At 30.9% G+C, this 22,916-nt stretch overlaps 1 protein-coding gene across 1 annotated transcript; it reads left to right on the top strand.

The window, feature by feature from the left end:
* Positions 1–13,297: 13,297 nt before the first annotated feature.
* On the top strand, positions 13,298–20,845 carry LOC109171890 (MACPF domain-containing protein At1g14780). The gene is made up of 9 exons (XM_019320978.1): positions 13,298–13,748; positions 13,828–14,069; positions 15,861–16,062; positions 16,358–16,432; positions 17,738–17,921; positions 18,327–18,496; positions 18,595–18,659; positions 19,205–19,492; positions 20,156–20,845. Exons 1-9 carry the CDS (start codon positions 13,506–13,508, stop codon positions 20,502–20,504), a joined length of 1,818 nt encoding a protein of 605 aa, XP_019176523.1. The 5' UTR covers positions 13,298–13,505; the 3' UTR covers positions 20,505–20,845.
* Positions 20,846–22,916: the final 2,071 nt, after the last annotated feature.

Raw genomic sequence — 22,916 nt, 5'->3', positions numbered from 1 at the left:
AATACAATACAGGATTATCAAATTTTAATATGTTAATATTGTATGATTGCAGTATTTGAAAGTAATTTGTGATTACATATATGTTAACATTGTGTGTTCATAATATACAAATTGTGAACACTTAGACTCAAATTCACATAATAATTTGCGTAGCAAAGCCTGTTGGGCTTCATGATTCTCGAGATGGTAATGTGAGATAGGTTTTCATGGGTTGATTTGAGTTTATACTTTATACTCGCAATCATTATTGTATGGATCATGGTCTACACAAGTTGTGTGGATCATATTTTATCTACTATAAAATAATGTACATTCAGTACAAAAATAATATACATTTAATATAAAAATAATGTATATTGTAGACAAGGGATATACATTATTTTTGTTCTGAGTATACATTATATTTTATAATGTACATTCAGTACAAAAATAATGTACATTTAATATATTAAAAATATACTTTTTGTTATGGTCCACATAACATTGTGTGGACCATGGTCCATACAATAATTTGCCTTATGCTCGTATGTAGAGATGGCTTAGAGCTTATTTAAAATTGAACTAATTCTGAATTGGGTCAGACCTAATAGGGTTTAGGTTTATGATTTTTAGGTCCAGACCGAAACTACTTTCTAGGAGTTGTTATACCATAGAACATGGTCTATCTTGCAAGTTGGACCTTAGTCTTAACCGGTGTATATATTGTTTATTTTTAGTATTAAAATTAGAATTAATTTCACTTTTGGTCCCACGACTTTTGATGTTCTATTATTTTTGGTGCACAACTTTAAAATTTTTTAATTTTGGTGCCTAACTTTGTTATTTTTATCAATTTTGGTCCTTTCGGCCAAATTGACAGCGAAATGTTGTTGGATTTTATATTGTTAGGGTAAAATCGTCATCCCAAGGAAACATCTTCAATATCTAAACAAAATCACCGTAAAATCATATCTATAGGTGTTTGATGATGAGAATAATGGGGAAGATGGGCAGAAACCAGACAGATCTATGGAATTTATAGTTTCGACCATTGGCAAACTCTTCTTTTCCTCTTAATATGATTTTTCTTTTGTTTAAATATTGAAGATATTTCCATGGGATGACGATTTTGCCCCTAAAATATAAAATCTGGAAATATTTTACCGTCAATTTGGCTAGAAGGACCTAAACTGATAAAAATAACAAAGTTAGGCACCAAAATTGAAAAAATTTAAAGTTGTGCACCAAAAGTGATAAGAACTCAAAAGTCGTGGGACTAAAAGTGAAATTAATTCTTAAAATTATTAACTTTTAGAATATAAATTTTGTTCAAGTCAAAACACATAACATTGTAGAAGAGAATTTGTGAATACAATACAGGGTCATCAAATTTTAATATGTTAATATTGTGTGACTGCAGTATTTGAAAGTAACTTGTGAATACAAAACAAGGTAATCAATTATATATATATTAATATTATGTGTTCGTAGTATACAAATTGTACATTTTTTAAAAGGTAAATTGTAAATATTTGGACTCAGGTCTACAGAATAATTTGCGACCCTATAGAGCGCTTGGGTTGGTCCAGCTATCTAAAGGCTCGAGTCCAAGCTTGAAGCTGCTTTGGGTCTAGTTTCACACGAGTTTAACCCAAGTCCAAAGTTTGGTCACCCCTACGGCAAATTATTGTGTGGACGGAAGTCCTTTTGAGGTAAAAAATAAAAATAAAATAATTTCTTGTTCAGTGTGTGTGTTAGAATAGTAAATATTATGGGGTAAGATAATGTATTTTATGAGTTAGAATAATGTACTTTATGTGTTAGAATAATGTGCTTTATATGTGTTAGAATAACGAAATTTCTGAGGTAAGATAATGTATTTTATGAGTTAGAATAATGTATAATGTACTTTATGTGTTAGAATAATTAAATTTCTGAGATAAGATAATATATTTTATGAGTTAGAATAAAGTACTTTATGTGTTTTTTTTTTGGGTGAAAATATACTTTATATGTTAGAATAATGTATTTTATAAGTTAGAATATGACCACTTGGTCGCATTCTCATTGGAGAAGGTGACCAACATGGTTGCCTTCTCCGCCTTTCGGTCACCTTTTGGTCGCTTCTTCGTGTTCTTAAAATTCTGGCGAAGTTGGTCGGAAGTTTGCCGGAGTTAATCGAAATATTGTCGAAGTTTGTTAGAAGGTCGCTGGAATTTTAGTGACATGCAATAGCAGGTCATTAACAGATTGTTGGGCTTCAAGCCTTCAATGCATTATCAAAATGACATATTTATATGTTTAATTGTAACTTTAAAATGTGTATAGGCTTAATTGATTTTTTAGGCAAAGTTTGAAGACTTTTTTTTGACAATTTTCTCTTATAAAATCAAATCTATACATTTTAGACCGCACTAGTTAAAAGAAGAATGCACAAAGAAAGACCTAGGAGAAGTTGAATAGACATGTACGTTTGATAAAGTTGAATTCATATTCCCACGTTTTATTTTATTTTATTTTTACCAATCTTCATTAAAAAATTCTTATACTAAGACTGTAACACAGTACCTATCACATCTTGCTACATTCATCATTTTACGCGCATTTGATCTTTTATTTTATTTTATTTATTTATTTCTTTCTTTCTTTTATAAACCACGTTTCTATGTAAAAAGTCTATAAATCATTAATCATAATAGGTAAATTATTTTGTACAATAGACTTGATCAGAAGGAAGAGATGTTTGATAAAAATTAAACACGTGAATTTCAATTACAAAAATTATATTCTATTCACTTATTCACTCATTTCAAAAAAAAAAAAAATGATGTATATAAGTAGCAATCGTTATGCTCTGGACACGGGTAACAGTGCCTAACGACACTGTTATCTTTTTTTTTTTTTTTTTTTTTTTTTTTTTTTTTTTTTTTTTCAGATTCGTTATAGGAGTATATGTTCATAATTTTATTATTATATGTTCATAATTGTAAGTTCATAATGTCAGAGCTCTATGTTCATAATTCAATAACTGTACATTCATACTTCCATAACTGTACATTCATAATTCAATAACTGTAACTTCATAATTTCCGAAGCTCTATGTTCACAATTTTAGAGCTCTATGTTCATAATTTTATCACTATATGTTCATATTGTAAGTTCATAATGTCAGAGCTCTGTGTTCATAATTCCATAACTGTATATTCATAATTGCATAACTATACATTCATAATTCCGTAATTGTACATTCATAATTCAATAATTGTAAAATCATAATTTTCGAAGCTCCATGTTCACAATTTTAGAGCTCTATGTTAATAATTTTATCACTATATGTTCATAATTGTAAGTTAATAATGTCAGAATTCTGTATTTATAATTTTATAACTTATATTCATAATGTCATAACTGTACATTCATAATGTCATAACTGTACATTCATAATGTCACAAACGAATAACGCCGTTAACGGCAATACAAAATTAATTTTTTTTTTTAAACTGGAATGACGCGTTTTTTTTTAAAACGACGTTGTTTTGGACCCGTGTCCACATTGCATTGTGGACACGGGTCGAGGGCATAATTTGCAGTCAAGTACGTACATTTTTTGATATGTGGCAGACAATTCAAGTCGCAGGAACTCTTTGACAGAAGAAATATTAGTAAGTCAAGTCCAAAATTATAATATAAGTATTAAACAAGAAATTGTTAATTTAATTTGACTACTGAATAATAAATAGTTATTTTTAAAAATGAATAATAAATAGTTGATTTAACAAGATAGGTAAATTGAGACATATGAAGTATACTAGCATTTTGTACGCGCGATGCGCGAAAATTCATGCAAAATATTAAAACATAGATAAATACAAATAATTAAAAATTGTAATTTGAATTATATATACACAAATAATATAGTATTTTGTACACACACATATAATAATTTATCATTCAATTCATAGAAGTTTAATTAAAATATAATTAAGTATTAAATTAATATATAATGATTTTAATAAAATGATAATTAAAAAATAGGAAATATATATGATAGATATAGGTGTATGGTAATAATGATGTGTTATCAAATTAAAAACTAACGGTGTTATAACGGTGTAATGGTAGTTTTGTCTAATAATATTGGAATGTACAACATTTAAAGTAAAATGTACACATTTATTTGCATGCAAAAAGATGGACATAAATCAAGGATATAACCTTAATTGAGGCTTATTATGTTTTTAGATTAGATATTTAAGACATGTGTTATATAAAATTGTTAAAACAAGTGTTTTTGTGTTTAGCTTTTTTTTTTTTTTTTTTTTTTGAATGCTACTGGCTCTATTACATTATAGTATCTGTTCATATACTTTCTCAACCTACTGAAACACAAAGAACCAATAACGCCTTCACTGAGGCTCGAACTCACGACCAGGACTATGTGGTCTAATGGTACCCGGGTTGGACTTCCAACTATTTCTTTTTACTTATATTCTTTAATGTTTTCTATTTTTTTTTTGTTTTTAATAGAGTTTTTAATGTAATTACTAAATATATAAATTTTATATATTAATATTAAATTAAGGGAAAATTTTGTATGAGATCGTCTCACGAATCCTTGTTCGTGAGACGATCGAGTCGAGTCAAGATGAAATGTAATAGTTATACTATCAAATGTAATACTAAATCATGAATAAAATGTTTATTACCTATATTGGAAAATGCAATACTTTTGAAGGAAAAATGTAATACTTTTACATTTTGATGTAAATGTATTACTTTTTTCATCAAAAGTATTATGGAGTATATTTTCCCTTATAAGTAATTCATAGGGAAAATATAAAACTTTTGATGAAAAAAGTAAAACCTTTACATCAAAATGTAAAAGTAATATATTTGTTCTCAAAAAGTATTACGTTTTTCCTTATCAGTAACAAACACTTTATTTCTAATTAAGTAATTAGTATTACATTTGTTAGTATATAAGTATTACATTTGCATATTGACTTGACCAGTCTCACGGATACTGGTCTCGCACTAGTGTGACACAAGTGGAGGATGTAATATTTGTTTACTAAAAATGTACTTCGTAATATTTTTCCAGGGGTCAACGAGTATTATAGTTTCACTCTTAAAAAATATTTTACTTATGAACAGATACTACATTGTAATAGAGTCAGTAGCATTCAAAAAAAAATATTTTACTTATTTTCGGTCAGGCCATGAGAATGTCCTAACTGTAAAAGACATTTTAAGCCCGTACCATACTTAGACTAATCTGCATTCGCGGTGGCTAGATTGGTTTTTTTCATACGAGAGGAGGTTCGAATTTCCGACCTCTCTTAAGGGATGAGAGTGCACCGTCACTCACACCAACCAAGCTGGTTAAGTATTTTACTCATTTCCTGAAGAGTATTTTTGAAAATGTAATATTTTCAGTAAAAATGTATTATTTGTTGACTAGCCATAGAAAAGTATCTCCGTCCCATTTTATGCGTTTGGTGGTTTAGTTTGTGATACTTGATTGAAGTTATTTATAATTTATTTTTTCATAATATTAAGTTTATTATTAATATATAAAATTTATATGTTTAGAAACTACATCAAACGTACTATCGAATACAAAAAAAAAAATATATATATAAAATAATAAGAAATTAAAATATTACATAAAATATGCAAAGAAGAGAAAAGTTAATTTAACTAATGGATAGTAAACATAACAGGTAAAATGAGATAGATGGAGTATTATATTTTCATTAAAAAAATATTATGTGTTCAGTGATATAGTCTCACGACCAACCTTCAATTAAATTAAGCGTGTTGATTTAAAAATCAAACTTCTATGTGTTGTGATAATTATATTAAATTTTTAAGTTTGATTAATTTAATACCAAACTTTGGTATAAAAGAATGAGCTAAAGTGACCTCACTTGCATTCCCTCTTTCACGGGACTTAGCAACGGGTCTATTGAACTTGTTAAATCAGTTAACAATGTGTACTAAAAGACATAATAATGTGCATTCAATGGCAAAAATAATGCACTACAAAACAAAAAATAGTGATTTGATTTGTTTTTGAAGGTGCACTGTGCCAAGGTACTAAAATTGTAGTGAAGCACACCAAGAGACTAGATCAAATCAAGAATTCATTTCTGGCAGAGTGACAACAAAACGAAACATGGATCCCGCCAATTAATAGGGTTTTGTATTGTAAAAACTATGTTTGGGTATTATCCAGTGAGGGTGTTTCCTTCTAAAATTGCTATTGTACCAGTTAATTCAACATTTCCGCCACAGGTCATAGTTATGCATTCTTGAAATATTTACTTTTATGAAAAATTTGATAATCTTGCATTGACATTCAGGTGGATACCGAATGATACTCTGATAACTTCTGAAACACTAATCTAAAAGATACATATTGGGCATTGGACTATTCGCACAATGGGCGTGTGGTGGTAACTAGTAGTATTATACTATTATACATGTGATAGTCATTTTCTCAACAATTCTTAAGTCTCACATTTCATATTATTATTCTTTCGTTGTAATATTCCAACTTTTATTTTTTCTCTTAGACTTTTTATATTCGCAAACCTTTTTGTAATGTCGCAATTAAATAGTGTTTGAACTTTGAACTTGACATACTACATATTCTTTGATTTTTTTTTTGAAACAATGAGTACAACGTACTTGATTGGTAAATAAATTAAACAAATAAATTAAAGGCGGGTGTGAATTATATAAAAAATTGTAATTTATACCATTCACAAATATGCCAATTATCAATGTCACCCCTGTATTATTAGTGGTGTAAATATTGTCTATCAATTTTTAAAACGTGACATATATTGCCCTCCCGTGAATTATTAGTAGTGTAAATGTGGTTACCCGCCGTTTTTCATATTCAAAAACCACGTTTTTTTCCTCCATTCTTCTTTCTTCGTTTGTTCTCCTTCTTCCTATTAAGAGAGGGACAATATATATCACATTTTGAAAATAGAAGGATAACATTTATACCAGTAATAATTTAGGGGTGACATTGATAATTGGCATATTTGTGAGGGACATAAATTATATTTTTCCCCTATTTTTAATCACAACATGATGAAAATAATTAAAACATGGTCCAAACTAATTAATTCATAATAACGAATAAGGACATTTGAATGAATGCAAGAACGATGGGAATTGCTAGTAAATGCTTGCTAATTAAATACAGAGATTAAAACGGTTGTAAGAAAAGGTTATGTGTGCTCAACTAGACCAGAAAAAAAAAAAAAAAAAAAAAAAAAAAAAAAAGACAAGTCTTTGGTCTAACTAGTTATTTAAGGTAATTCTTACAACATTATTTATGGAAGGAAAAATTGTAATTTATGCCCTTACAAATATGCCAATTATTAATGTTACTCATGAATTATTAGTGGTGTAAATGTTGTCTCTCAATTTTTAAAATGTGATATATATTGCCACTCCCCCAATAGAAAGAAGGAGAAACATTGTTATCAGCGGAAGGAGAACATATGAAGAAAGAAAAATAGAGGAAGAAAAACGTGGTTCTCAAACAAGGATAATGGCGGGAACCACATTTACAACACTAATAATTCAGGGAGGGGCAATATATGTCACGTTTTGGAAATTGAGGGGCAACATTTACATCACTTATAATACATGAGTGACATTAAGAATTGACATATTTGTGAGAAACATAATTACAATTTTCCCTTAATGCAATGACCAAGCAAAACGAGTGACCCCATGCAAATAGAGCGGCGCTCCCAGTAGTCATGCATGCTTAACTTCGATCTCCCACTATTCGAGCCAACCCAATCAATTATACCCCTTGGGTCGGACTTCAGCTAGACAAGATCAGGGTTCAGTTTAAATCGGTTGATTTGAACCGAACATGTTACTGTTCCAACTGCGTACGGTTCCAGTTCCGGTTCCAATTAAGCAACCAGAACTCCAAGGTTCTGGTTCCGATTTGGAACCATGTAGTGTGTGTGTGTGTGTGTGTGTGTATATATATATATATATATATATATATATATATATATATATATATATATATATATATATATATATATATATATATATAAAGTCCGGTTAGAACCGGTTCTGAAACCGGATAGGAACCATGCAAATAAGGTTTCGGTTCCGTTATCTTAGAATCGCGAACCGACGGTTCCGAATCGGAACTGGACCAAAACCGAACCGTGATCTAGTCTAACCTCGGCTTAGTCTAGTTAGGGTGTTTGCATAGGCTCCACCGCTCTCACCTTGGGTCTGCTTTTGTTGGCCGGGGCGAATCAAATATTTCTATCATAATATAAATTATTTCATCAATTCAAACATCTCAATATAATGAGATTGAATAAGTATCTTTTGAATAATAGAATCAAATTAAACTCCAAAACTAAAGTCAAGTGGCTTCGATTACACGGTGTTTGCTAGCTTGTTTGTATATAACGTTTAGAGCAAAGTTTTGTTGCTATGAATAGACAATAAAACACTACGTACGTACTGCGATTAAATCCATATATGATTTTGTGGACATAAATGGAGATTTGAAGAATACTTGTTTTGATTATTCACACATGGACCAGGGAAGACCAGACTTGGTCATTCTACGTACAATGTACTAGATAGGTGAGATTTGAGGTTTACATTAGAAATATGTCGACCAAATATATATCTAGGTCAAGTCAATGGGATGGATAAAGAATGAACTCTCTACTTTTTTTAAAAAAAAAATAAAATAATTGAGATTAGTGATAACCGTCTATCCTGGCTCAACAGACAGGACTAAATATGACGGTGCGCACAAGGGATGTCCCACTTTGAGTATAAATTCTACATTGTTGTTGCCGAGATTCGAACGTTAATTTCTTCTCTCAAATACTATCTACTGAACTATTAACCTAAGCCCGTACAGATAATTATCAATTTCTTTGTGAGATAAGGTGAAGGGAAAAAATCTAGCAAGTCTTGGAAAACTACGTACCCGTGATCATATCCTTCAGCTCCAAGCACACGGCAAGAAAGAAAGAAAGAAATGGAATTGATCGAAGACTACATGCATGTGAGACCAATAATAGTTTTCAGATTATTATTATTAATGCAAATTAAATCTCACCACACTTGCAGTCTAAATCTTGGATCGGAGGAGTAGTCGCATAATGTTCACCTCATTAGTCACCATCGTATCATGCACCTCCATAAAGGCATAATCCCAAGCCATATAATTGTATGGCGGGATTGAAAGACGATAAGTGTACTTTGGATCATGAAATAAAACATATTTTCATATATCTTGTTTTTATTAGAAAAAGAAAAAAAAATATTGTGCATGACTCACTTTTGTTTTAATTAATCAAAGCATGTTAATAAGCACATAGTAAAAAGTGATGTAAAAGTAAGAATACATGTAATTTAACGGTGAAATAAACCATTTAACTACATGCCAAATAATAATTAGGCTATTGATCTGAACTAAAAAAATACAATTGATGAGTTTTGAATAACGTAAATTCATGCAATTTAATCTAAAATGACTTGTTTACCTGTTAATATGTTGATATGCCAGTTATTATATTTAAAAATAATTTTTTAAATTTTATTTTAATAATTTTAAATAAAATAATCACTTTAATTATTAAAAAAAAAAAAAAAAAAAAAAAAAAAAAAAAAACCCAGTCAAAGGTTGTCCCCTTCGTCTCCATGACCGACCAGAGACGAAGATGACCCCTTCATCTCCGGTCGCCTATGGAGGCGAAGGGCTCCATCTCCATAGCTGGCCCTCCTGGTCTACCCCTTCGTCTTCGACTGATATGATTTTTAAAAAAAATTAATAATTATTTAAAATCATTAAAATAAAATTTTAAAAGTTATTTTTAAATACATTAGCTGACACGTCAACATGTTAGTAGGTAAACAAGTAATTTTAGGTTAAATTACACAAATTTACGTTGCTCAGGACTCAATTGTAAATTTTTTTTTTTTAATTCAATGGCCTAATTGCAGTTTGGTGTGTAATTGGATAGTCTATTTGACATTTATTTCTAGAAAAAAAAAAAAAAAAAAAAGAGAGAGAGAGTAAGGACTCCAAACTAGGTAGTAGTCAACTTTGAGACTCATTGGTATCACTTGATTTTGGCTTGGCAAGCTTAATTAAGAACTCATTCGGTAATTATTGTTGGAATTTTTTAGCAAAACTTGACATTTTAAAGGGTTATTTTGTGGTATACAAATATATGTGACGGCTGTTATCGATTTGAATCGGATCAAAGTAGATTCGAGTTAAGTGAGACGAAGAAATTGATATATTGTACATATTCATCCTTTTTTATATTGAGATTATTTTTTCTAAAAAGTAATCCTATTATTTATTTATTTTATACAAATAAAATTTGATTTATAAACTTATTCATCTATACCATTATTAACCTCTTTATTACTCTTTCCATCCAATTTTATCCGTTGGGTTTGATTAACGAAACTTGAATGAAGTTATTTGCCATTCAATTTTTTATAATATTAATGTATACAATTTATATAATCTGAAACTACATTTAAAGTATTATTAAACACAAAAAAAATTAAAAATAATTAAAAAATAATAAAGAAAATAAGTAAAGAATAAAAAGTTGGTTTGACCAATAAACAGTAAACATGACATGTAAAATGAGATATATGAAATATATGTGTGTTGAAAATTGTTACACATCTTGTAATACATACTATTGTTAATATGTATGGACTTTTATAGTTTTATGTTAAATATTATGATATTTTAAAATAAAAATTATTTTAAACTCTTCTTTATTCATCAAACAAAATTAGTAATTTATTTATATTTTAAAATATGCTTAAACTTTCTTCTTCTTCTTCTTTTTTTTTTTTTTTGATAGAAAAAAATAATATAATGAAGCAGCTCTGCCTATCTGATCAGCTTATGTTTACATTTTTATTTTTTGTCATTAAATTTAATTTGTTTCATTTTTTATTTTAAAAACTGTTTTACTTTTAATAAAAATATCCAAAATGTCCTCAAATATAACACGATAAAGTTTGGTAAAAATTTTACTCCATACAAGTTAAGGATATTTAAGATATGTTAGACAAAAAGTGAAATAATGAAATACTTTTTAAAATTGAGAATTAAAAGAAGAGTAAATCAAAATCAAGAATCAAAAGTAAAAAAATACCCACTATAGTCCAAGCTCATAAATTATGAACTAGTTTTTGGTGCTTGCCAACCATGGATCCCAATATCAATTTCTATATTATCAAAATGTTAAATCACTCTTCTAACAGAAGGTTAGAAGTTTGATTTTGTCAGTATCTTCTTGATTGAACTCGTCGTACATGATATTTTTAGTGTGATTTATTTTTTATATGTGATTTGTGAATTATTATACAAGAGTGGAGTTTACCCAATGCACATTCTTGAGTAGTATGAGCTGTCAATCTTGAATATGTGTATGACTATGATTTTTTTTTTTCAGATTTATTTACATTTTTATTTACATAGGTTATAGGGGTGATTTGGTAATTTTGATTTGTGTTTTGAAGGCTAGAATGATTATACATTGAAGTTATGCTTGATTTTAGGAGTTAAATTTATGGTAAATTTAGATTTCCATGTTGATGTACTTTCCTTATTCATTTGAGGTTCTTTCTTCATCTTGATTTGAGTTTTTCTTCTTTTGCGTTGCTTTTTTTCAGTCATGGACTCAAGTTGATTTTTGAATTTTTTAATTGTTTATCGTTTGAATATAATATTGTCAATATTTGTGATTTATTTCACTCACACACACATATATTATAGATCATATGTGAAGGATGTCTTAAGTGAAAAATGAGGTTAAAAGTTAAATCTCACCTATGGTTTGCGACATGCGACCCTATGAGTAGTATAAAGGGAGGATAGAGGGTCACCACTCACCATTCTAAGGCATCATCATCATCACTCTCATTCCTTGTGTTTAACCATATGAACAAAACACACTTTAATTTGTTACCATTCAAAGTAAGATTAGAAGGCCGAAGTAGTCCAACAACCACAAATATGTTAGTATATGTTATTCATTATTATTGTTATCTTGTTATATATTTTATAATAATGTTGTAAGTGGTTAAGTCGCCTGTGGCTAACCTGATAGTTAGGAATGCTTTACGTTACCTAGTTTCCTATACTATTGTAATCATCTATTCTGTTACGATTTGAATACAGATTGATTGTCTCATCTGGTATCAGAGAGACCAGGCTTCTCTCTCCTCCTCACCTTCCCTCACCGTCGACTTCTTCTACTACCCTCACCGCCGATCAATACCCTCCCAACCTACCATGTCAACCAACTCCTCAGAACGCACTGTGACTGCCTCCCCTGTGCCGTCACCAACCACCGCGCCGAACACTCTATCATCGGCGCACCATTTTATCTCAATTAAATTCACAGCCCGGAATTTTCTTTTTTGGAGGACTCAGCTCGTGCCCTTTCTCCGTGGGCAAGGGCTTCTCGGATATGTAGACGGTGAGACGCCATGTCCTCCTCCGGTGATCGAAGCTGCCCCAGCTTCCGGTGAGTCTGCCTCCGCGACCACGACGGTTCCGACGACGAATCCAGCGTATAGAGCTTGGATCCAGCAGGACCAGTCGATATTATCCCTCCTCATCTCTTCCCTTTCAGATGAGGTTATGTATCTGACTGTTGACCGGAATACATTGCGCGAGGTCTGAGATTTTGTTGCCGCTACTCTCCGTAGTCCAACAACCACAAATATACCTATTATAAGCTATTTCCTTTACTAATCATTCAACTCAACAAATTAGCTAGTTAAATGCGAGAAAAATAGTGTGGAAAGGGATGTCAAAAATTCAAAATAAGTAAAACATGATTTTCGTATCTAAAAGTCACGAATTTAATTTTTATCAACACTTTCTTGATCAAACTTACCATATGTTTTCTTTCTAGTGTAGTTTACCAATAAATACCTTTATCAAAGTTTCATTTGTTTTAATACTACATTTGATATTTTTACTACTATAAAACTAATTCAAATTCAACACGGAATTCAACTAACATTTTGAAAAGAAAAAAGCATTTGACCAACAAAATATCCTTAGCTGAATGGATAAAATTAGTGTTTTATCTTTTAACTGCGCCGTGATTTAAGTCAAGTCAAAATAAGTGTGAAACCAAACTGCTGTTTAGGAATTCCATCAATTTTTTCAGAATAAATATAAATATAAATATATAATAGAGACACACATTGGTATATACTTAGTGTCCATACAGAGACAGGGTCAAAGTAAAACGGTGGCTATATTCAAGCAAACAAACAACAATATGAACCTTCTCTAATCTATTTTCCCACTTCCCATCATCTTAAATCTCCATTTCTCCTTTCAGACATATATACAAACACCTTAGATCCATCACATAAAAAAAAACCATTGAAACTCTCTCCTTAAACCTCCTTCTCTCTAGATAGATTTGGCAGAAACATATGATTAGACGACGATGAGCAACAATCATGGGATCATCGAGAGGGCTCTTAGCAGCCTGGGAAAAGGTTTCGACCTAACGTCGGATTTCCGGCTGAAATACTGCAAAGGAAAAGAGAGGCTGGTGATGCTCAACGACACGCACACCAGAGAGCTCCTCGTACCTGGATTCGGCGCCATCGACGATGTCTCCATTGATATCAAGTGCGATAAAGGCGACCGGACGCGCTACCAGTCCGACATCCTCGACTTTAATCAGGTACGTTTCACCGGTCGTTAGTACGTGATTGCGTGAATGTTGTTATTGTGGTTAAAGAGAATTAATTGAAGGGGTGCAGATGTCGGAGTTTTTCAACCGGAAATCCGCCGTGCCGGGGAAGATCCCGTCGGGGATGTTCAACTCGATGTTCGGGTTTCAAAGCGGGTCGTGGGCAACAGACGCGGGAAACACAAAGTGTTTAGGAATGGATGGATATTTCATCATTCTCTTTGATGTTCATATTGACCGCTATCCTCTTGTTCTCATTGATGAAGTTAGAAATGCTGTTCCTTCTAGTTGGGATCCCGCTGCCCTAGCCAGGTAATTTTTTTCTTTTACCTGGTAGATAATATTTTTCGTCCATCAATTATAACATTTTTGGTCTACATAATAGTGTTTTTGTTCCTCAACTATAAAGTGAAGTAATTTTTCTTTTTGAAAAATAACACTTTTAATCACTGAATTATGGAGAAATAACTAACACAGTCATATATTATTGTAGATCGACTACACATTTAGTTCTTCAGTTATTATCTGGATGGCTGATATAGTACTTCGATGACAAAATCTGTTAAGAGTGTCTATATATATATATATAGAATTATAGCAAACTCAATTTGTATTTTCAAAAAAAAAAAAAAAAAAAAGGTGTGAAGTGTAATTTAATTAGCTAGATGACAGACTTTAGATTTTGATGTAACGTTACCCACTAGTGATTGAATAATGACCTAAAAAAAAAGAGAGAGAATTGCATAATATCAATTCCTCAATTATTTTTCTTTTTAAAATACTTTTAATTTTTAAGTGAATAAATAACTTCGTACATCACATTTTATTCAGGTTGTCAATTTGTATGTCCGAAACACATGCACACACATAATAACGTTACAAAGAATTCTGCTAGATTAATTAAAAATTTCATCAAATGTTAATGTGTGTTGGTATTAATCAATTGAAGAAAAAGTCTTTCCTATATTAATTAATGACAACATTCCACTTCAATCCTCTAGTAAACTTTTGAAAATTATTAGTCTATCATGATTTATTCAATAAAAATTTGTTTAATTAATTAATAATTTGTAAGAAATGCATTTGTCAACAGTCCCCCACCCCACAACCCAAAAACAAAGTCAGCAATGAAAGGCCAATACATGGGATGCCTTGCTGGTGTAGTAATGAATAATATTGAGAATATTACAATATAATAATAAATAATTGAAAGAAATCTCAAAACAATGCTTCGATTGGTCTTTTTCTTTAATTATTTCTTCCTTCAACATTCAAGATTTGTTTATATTTTCTTTAAAAAGAGTTTGAAAACTTCGAGAAATATGGAAAATAAGAAATAATGAGAATTTTGACTGTGTTTAATTAATTAATTAATTTCCAGAATTTTGAAGAAAAAAAAAAACTGAAACTGTCGAGTCAAAAACAACCATGTATAGGCTGCAGTCTTTTAATATTAATATTTAGTAACGTCACATACCTGGCCACCTGCGGCGCCTTCGAGAAGATAATAATAATAATAAAAATAAAAAAATAAAAAAAGTTAATATGTTTTTTTTTTTTTTTTTGACGAGAGAAGCTATTATATGAAGATGTATATTGACTAAATCTCGTCTTGTAATTTTAGGGTCTAAACATAAGATTATTATAAGAAAGTAAATTAATCTATATTTAACTTTTTTTTTCTAAAATCAAGGACAATACTTGTATAAACCAACCTATATTTAGTTGAAAAATCTTAAAATTTTGACCATAAGAAAGTCATCATAAAAATTACAGTAGAGTTTTTAGTCAAAAATGACTTCTTCTTTTTTTTTATCACATTAGGAATTCAAAAAATCCTCACTCAGGAGGTATGTAAAAATGAAATAACATTTTTCTACTATAAACTTATATTTAGTTTGTTGTTTGGTTTGACTTTCTATTTTAATTTTCTCGTATTGAATCTCATTTGGAATCCTTTTTATATTTCTTTTATTTTCATAAATACATGCTGCATTATTTGAAATAAAATTGGCACGAATAATATAAAAAATATTGATCTATCTTGTCTTGTGGATTATTTCATTTAAACTAATAATTAATTAAATATATGAAATTTGGCAGGTTCATAGAGAAATATGGGACACACATTATAGTTGGTTTGGGCATAGGAGGGCAAGATGTGGTGTTGGTAAGGCAAGATAAGTCATCAAATATGGAGCCTTCACAACTCAAGAACCATTTGGATAACCTCGGAGACCAATTATTTACTGGAATTTGCAACTTCTCCCCTCACCAAATCAAAACCAAAGAACATAAGTATAAGGTTAGTTGATTAATCTCGTGTTTCATATGCCTTGTCTGGCAAGAAAAAGCTCGATGTTACAAATAATTAATTTTTGTAATGTGTAATGTGCTAGATATTTATCAATATTAATCAAAATAATACAAATTTAATAACGCTTTTGAAATTCAAACTAGCGATTAAGAATTCTGATTTTAAATCTCTAGACAACTATGGGTTGACAATTAATAACCCTAATTTTTGTAAATGATTTTTTTTTTTTTTTTTGGGGTTATAAATTCTTGGTTGAAAATATGTATGTCCATATATTTTACAGGCACCGGAGGCTTTCAACGTGTTTGATCCACAGCCTAACGTCTTCAACACCTTCTCATCCGTCACAGCAAAAAATGTACGTTCCATCTCTTCACACTCAATTAATTATTTCCCTAATTAAAATCCAAAATAATATTTCTTTTACATGTGAAACTCGTTTCGTAACCCTAGGCGACAATATACAATTCTTATAGGGTCTCGAATTTAGAACATTTTAATTACTAAACTAATTATCCGATTAATTTGACTGGGGTTGTCCTTACGTGCATATACCAAAAATTGATATTCCGTAATAAATTAATTAAAGTATAATATACTTTTTCTTTTTAATTTTCCTAATTTTTTTTTTCAATATGGATTGATAAGTCAACCTGTTAGGTCTACGTTGTAATTAGCTTCTTACGTAATGCGTACGAAATATAGTGTTTGGTCCTTGACTTGATCTTCAAGTGTGAATATTGAAATTTGACTATGAATTTTTATTTATTTTTTGTCACTTACACATTACAACCCCACACGTATATACCTTGAATGACGCTGCAAAGTTTATTCAAAAACACGTAAAAATTAAAACAAGATAATTGGATTATTTATAGTTTTATTATATTCTTTAGACTACATTATAAAATGTAATTAAATTTGTTTGGTAAAATTAAATTGATTTCGATGTATTCGACGTCGTACCAACAATGTGGACATTATTATTGTTGTTGTCATTGACTTTGTCCTAAATGGTAATGATATAAGGAACATGTTTTTCAACAATTTGGACATTTTAACTGTGTTTGGTTTGCATTAATTAATTCGAATATTTCTTTTTTCAAAAATTTATAAGTAATATGTCCTCATGCAGCTTTCAACCACTCTAATCTTATCCCATAATTTGAAAAACCTTATCCAATCTTATAATTCCCAAAAAAACAAAAAACAAAAAAATAATATCTATTTTAGGAATATTATGTCAAATTAATTATATTGCATCCCTGATAATATATATAATATTCTTAATTTTAATATATATGGCCTTGGTAACATAGTTAGCTTATCCGTTAATTTTGACTTATTTGACCACTATTAGTTGTTTGACTTGGTTAAACAATAAGTAGTTGATTAATTAGTTTTTTGTAACAGTTTATTGCTCCAAAACGCTAAAATTTAAAAAGCTGATGTTTGAAACAGCTTTTTCGATCAACTTTTTGAGAAAGTCATTTTGCGCGTAACCCATTATCATCTTTTTATAATCAGTTAATGCTATCAATTATGCAAACGCACTAACCCAATCAGCTAACAACTATTTACCAAACGTTACAACATTTCATTTTTAGTATCACATTTAGTGTTGTTAGGTTATTGACATTGTTGCATTTGAACCTTTGTGTAGGGGATAACAGTAATATGTTCAAAGAGAGGTGGGGACTTATCAGCCAATACGCACTGCGAATGGCTTCTAACGGTTCCGTCAATGCCGGACGCAATTCATTTCAACTTCATCCCCATCACCTCTCTCCTTAAGGGCGTTCCCGGCAAGGGTTTCTTGTCACACGCCATTAATCTTTATCTTCGATGTAAGTCTTTCTTTTTATTCAATTCTCAATATATACAAATGTAATAAGTGTTTGGTAAATAACGGTTAGCTGATTAAGTTAGTGATTTTGACTAGTTGATAGCATCAGCTAATTGTAGAAAAGTATTTGGTAAATTAGCTGTTAGCTTATAATTGATTACATGCTAAATGACTTTATCAAAAAGCTGATTTGAGCAGTTTTTTTTTTTTTTATTTTTTTTAACATTTTGGTGCAATAAACTGTTACTTAAAGCTAATTAATCAAAAGCCAAACAGTTAATAGTGATCAAATAAGTCAAAATTGAATAATAAACTGATTATGTTACCAAACATGGCCAACATGTCACCTGGTCGGGATTATTTATATATATTTTTTAACATTTTATAATATAATACTTCTCTGCAGACAAGCCCCCAATTGCTGATTTGCAGTACTTTCTTGACTTCCAAGCACACAAGATTTGGGCTCCGGTCCACAATGATCTCCCCCTTGGCCCAACAACAAACAGATCCATTCGACCTCCGGCCCTACAATTCAACTTGATTGGCCCAAAGCTCTATATCAATCCCACTCAGGTATATTCCTTTGGTTCGTGAAAAATTAAAATAAACAAAAAAAAAAAAAATTGAATTTAAATTTTATGAAAACTAAATTATTTAATTATGTCAAACAGGTAACAGTTGGGAAGAGACCAGTAACTGGAATGCGGCTTTATCTTGAGGGTGTGAAATGTAATAGGTAAACACTTACTAATACTAACAACTTCTTTAATATATATATATATATATATATATATATATATATATATATATATATATATATATATATATATATATATATATATGGGCACACTCTCATACGAACCTCGTCCAGAATAAAAATAAAAACCATTTACAGTTGTCCATGTGTTCAGATCAACGAATCAGATATTATTTTTTATGGTGCAAGTAAATGTGTTATATGTGGTGAGAATGGTGCGCCCAGAAGAGAACTCATAACGCATGACAATCGGTCACGTGTCCAGATCTAACGAATGAGGAATACTGATTTTTTTAAAAATGAGATGATATTTTTATAGATAATTAAACATCAAAGTGCAAGTAAAATATATTATTGTTATGTAATAGTCGATGAACTATTTGGAATAGATAAATCCTATAGTATGACAGGGTGTTGGCCCATTTTTATTTTTATATACTTTACTATTAGTATTTCGTAAAATAAATTAATTTGATTGAAGAAATGTGTGAATTCATTAATGATTGAAGATGATCTGGTTTTAGGTTAGCCGTACACCTTCAACATTTGTCCAACACGCCGGTGCTCCTCGAAGACAAAATGCACGACGGGGGGACGTGGCGTGGATCAGAAGAAACCGTCGATGAGCGATACTTCGAGCCCATCCAATGGAAGAAATTCTCCCACGTGTGCACTGCCGCCGTGAAATACGACCCCAGCTGGGCATCCTCGCCGGACGACGCCCACCAGGCCTTCATCGTCACCGGCGCACAGCTCCACGTCAAAACGTATGATTCCAAAAACGTCTTACATCTCCGCCTGCTCTTCTCCAGGTAACCAAACAGCAATAGCATCAACAATATATTTATTATATATATAATATGCTCGGTTGAGATTAACGAGAACAATAATCAATAATATGATAGAAAGTAGAGTAAATGAATAAATTTCACTTTTAGTTCTCTGATACATGAATCACATTTGATCATTAACTATTAAAATTTTATAATTAGGTAGATAACTACCTAATTTGTATCATATTTGGTTCTGTCGTTCAATTTTCTGGTTAATTATTGCTGGAAGTGCTCATTCTAGAAGACAAATGCATTACTCATCCTTCACTTTCGACAATTGGCTAGGAAATTAGACAGCATGCTCCTTCCAGAATGAGCACTTCCCGCAATAGTTGGCCGATAAATTAGACGGCAGAATCAAATGTGGTACAAATTATATAGTTATGCAACTAATTAAAAAAATCAAGGACCAAATGCAATTCATGTATAATAGTCAGGGGACTAAAAGTGAAATTTTCTCAAAAGTTAAAAACAAAAACCAGATTTACGTTTCGCAATGCACTTACGTCTATGGGAGTGAAACTGTTGTGCTATTAATTTTTATTCTCGTTAATCTTAACATGCTCTATGTCACAATATTTCACTTCTAGTCATCAATTTGAGTTTGAGTTTGGTCACTCAATATGATTTTTCCATCACTAGGGTTTCAAACGCGTGCATCGTGCAGTCGCAATGGGTGCAATGCTCGTCGGAGAATCCCACCAAGACAACCAGCTTCCTCTCGGCATTGAGCACCACCATTTCTGGCAGCTCGGAAAAGGATAAACCGTCAACGTCGACGCCGGTGGTGATCGACTCCGGTGTGTATCCGTCAGGACCACCGATGCCGATTCAGACTCAAAAGCTACTCAAATTTGTGGATACCTCGCATCTGTGTAAAGGGCCATCTGACAGTCCAGGACATTGGTTGGTCACAGGGGCAAAATTAGACATGGATAGGGGGAAAATTTGCCTACATGTCAAATTCTCCCTGTTGAATATTTGTTCATGAAAAAAAAAATTACGGACAACTATCAACCAAGTTAATCAGACAATTGATTTGGTAACCAACCGCTATTGGAGACAGTCTATTGACCTTCTTGGTTTGAAGACTTTCCCATAAATCAAAATAATAACTATATATATGCATATATTTTTTTGTTTGTAAATATTTAGTTAAATTTTGAATAGGAAATAATTAATTAGCTTGAACAATGGGATAAAGGAAAGGGCGAGTGGATTTATCTTTAGAGTTCAATAATTTTAGGTCAGACAAAATTTGATGTATTCTTTTGTTTGTTGGTTGGTTTATGTTAACTACAAGTATTAATACATGTCTTATTTATTTATTTATTATTATGTATTCCCTTGTCTTATTACTAATGTGAGAATACCTAAGAAATTAATACATTGCCCAAAATTAGTAATAAGATAAGAGAATATGAGAATACCTAAGAATTGAAGAGTATCTCACATCTCCTTCCAATAGCTAAAAACATTATGCGGAGATTATGTGACATCACCTAAAAAAATTAATAACTTGAACCAAACGTGGGAATCTTATATTCCCAAGCAAATATAACTTTAGTTATCCTATATAACTTGAACCAAAGGCCCCTAAAATGTAGTGCACTTTCGCATTTTTGCTAATACAATGTTTTAATACTAAATGTGCATTTTGTTAATGCTAAATATGCATCCTTGTATAACAACTAAATATGCATTAAGTTTACATAATAAAATTGATGATAATTACAAAAATACCACCACATTTAAAAAAAAAAATCAGATTTGATCTTTTCGGATTGTCAATGTAAAGTTAATATTGGTTCTTAGTTTTCTTTTAATGACTTTCTCTCTCTCTCTCTCTCTCTCTCTCTCTATATATATATATATATATATATATATATATATATATATATATATATTATTCCGTATTTTTTTTGTGAAAAAAAAAACAAATCAATTACTCATGGATTGAATATAGTAAGTAGAATCAACCTAAATTCAAATATCAGTGTTGGAATGGATAGTTCGAGCTAAAGTATGAGCCTACACATTCACTGATCTGCTAACGTATCTAACAACATACGACTGGAACTTATGGGCTATGGTTGGATGTAGTTGCAATTCAATTATAGCACACTTTTTTGGTCACCAGAATTATACTATTTGGTTGGAGGGAATTGTAATTCGCTCATTTTGTCGAATTGCAATTCATACCCTTCTCATATGAATTGCAATTAATGGAGAAAGGAAAAGGAGAAAAGGAGAAAAAGATTTTTTTTACCCCTAATGATTATTAGAGCATCCACACTAGTAGTTATTTAGGAGTTATTTCTACATAAATTCTCTCCACTCAAAGTTAATAGCTGATGTGGGGAGGAGTTATTTCAAAAATATTTCTTATGCAAAGTATGGTGTATTTGTGGTCCCAAGTAAGAGAAATAATTAAAATATAGTGAGTTAAATGGTTGGTGCATAAAAAACTGAGAAATAACTCAAAATTGATGTGAAAAAGGGTTTTTTGTAATTGAATGAGATGATAGAGGATGAGGTGGATGCTGGGACCCACAAATAACTGAGAAATAACCTCAACTGATAAGGATGCTCTTAGTATTATTATACAAAAATTTAGTCTTTATATCATCTCTTCTCTTAATTACAGTTCCTTCCTTCCAACCAATCACCCTACAACTATCCCTAACAACAAAATTAATATATGATCCATTGGAGGGAAGGTCTTTAAAAATGTTGACAATTTGCCTGAATAAAGACTTTGTGCTAACTCTCATCCTTCAACCAGGAGAGCTTCTTTGATTGCCAAGCTTAAGCAAGATATGGATCCTTCCATGGTCTTATAGGTCCAGAGATAGTCATAAGGGTGTTGCTATTTGCACCCCCCTTTGACTAAAATGGAGTATAAAGTACATTGAAAATCTAAAAAGATGAAAAATTATAATAAATACATAGGTGGTGCAAATAGCCTAATGGGTGGTCAAAATGCTATTTGCACCCCCTTATTCAAACCACATTTATTATATTTAAATAATAATTAATTAATTCAAAATTTAATTCATTAAAAAAAAAAAAAAAAAACTCCCCGGTCACCTTCTCCGGTGAGAAAGCAGGGACTGCCTTCTCACCAGAGAAGGCAACCCAGGTAGTTTCTACCCAACTACCTGGGTCGCCTTCTCCGGTGAGAAAGCGACCCACTGGGCTGCCTTCTCACCGGAGAAGGTGACACTAAGTTTTTTTTTTTTAATAATTTAATTATAAAAAAATATAAAATAAATATTATTCTTTTGACCACATTAAATAATGTGGTGTAAATAGCATTTTGTAGTTAGCACCACCTATAAAGTAGTTTGACCTATTATGTAGGTGGTGCAAATAGTAAAAAGGGGGGTGTGAATAGAATTTC

The sequence above is a fragment of the Ipomoea nil genome, unplaced genomic scaffold (assembly GCF_001879475.1).
Source record: "Ipomoea nil cultivar Tokyo-kokei standard unplaced genomic scaffold, Asagao_1.1 scaffold0382, whole genome shotgun sequence".
NCBI classification, from domain to species: Eukaryota; Viridiplantae; Streptophyta; class Magnoliopsida; order Solanales; family Convolvulaceae; genus Ipomoea; species Ipomoea nil.
The sequence above is the reverse complement of the archived record's forward strand: the minus strand, read 5'-3'. Positions and strand labels throughout refer to the sequence as shown.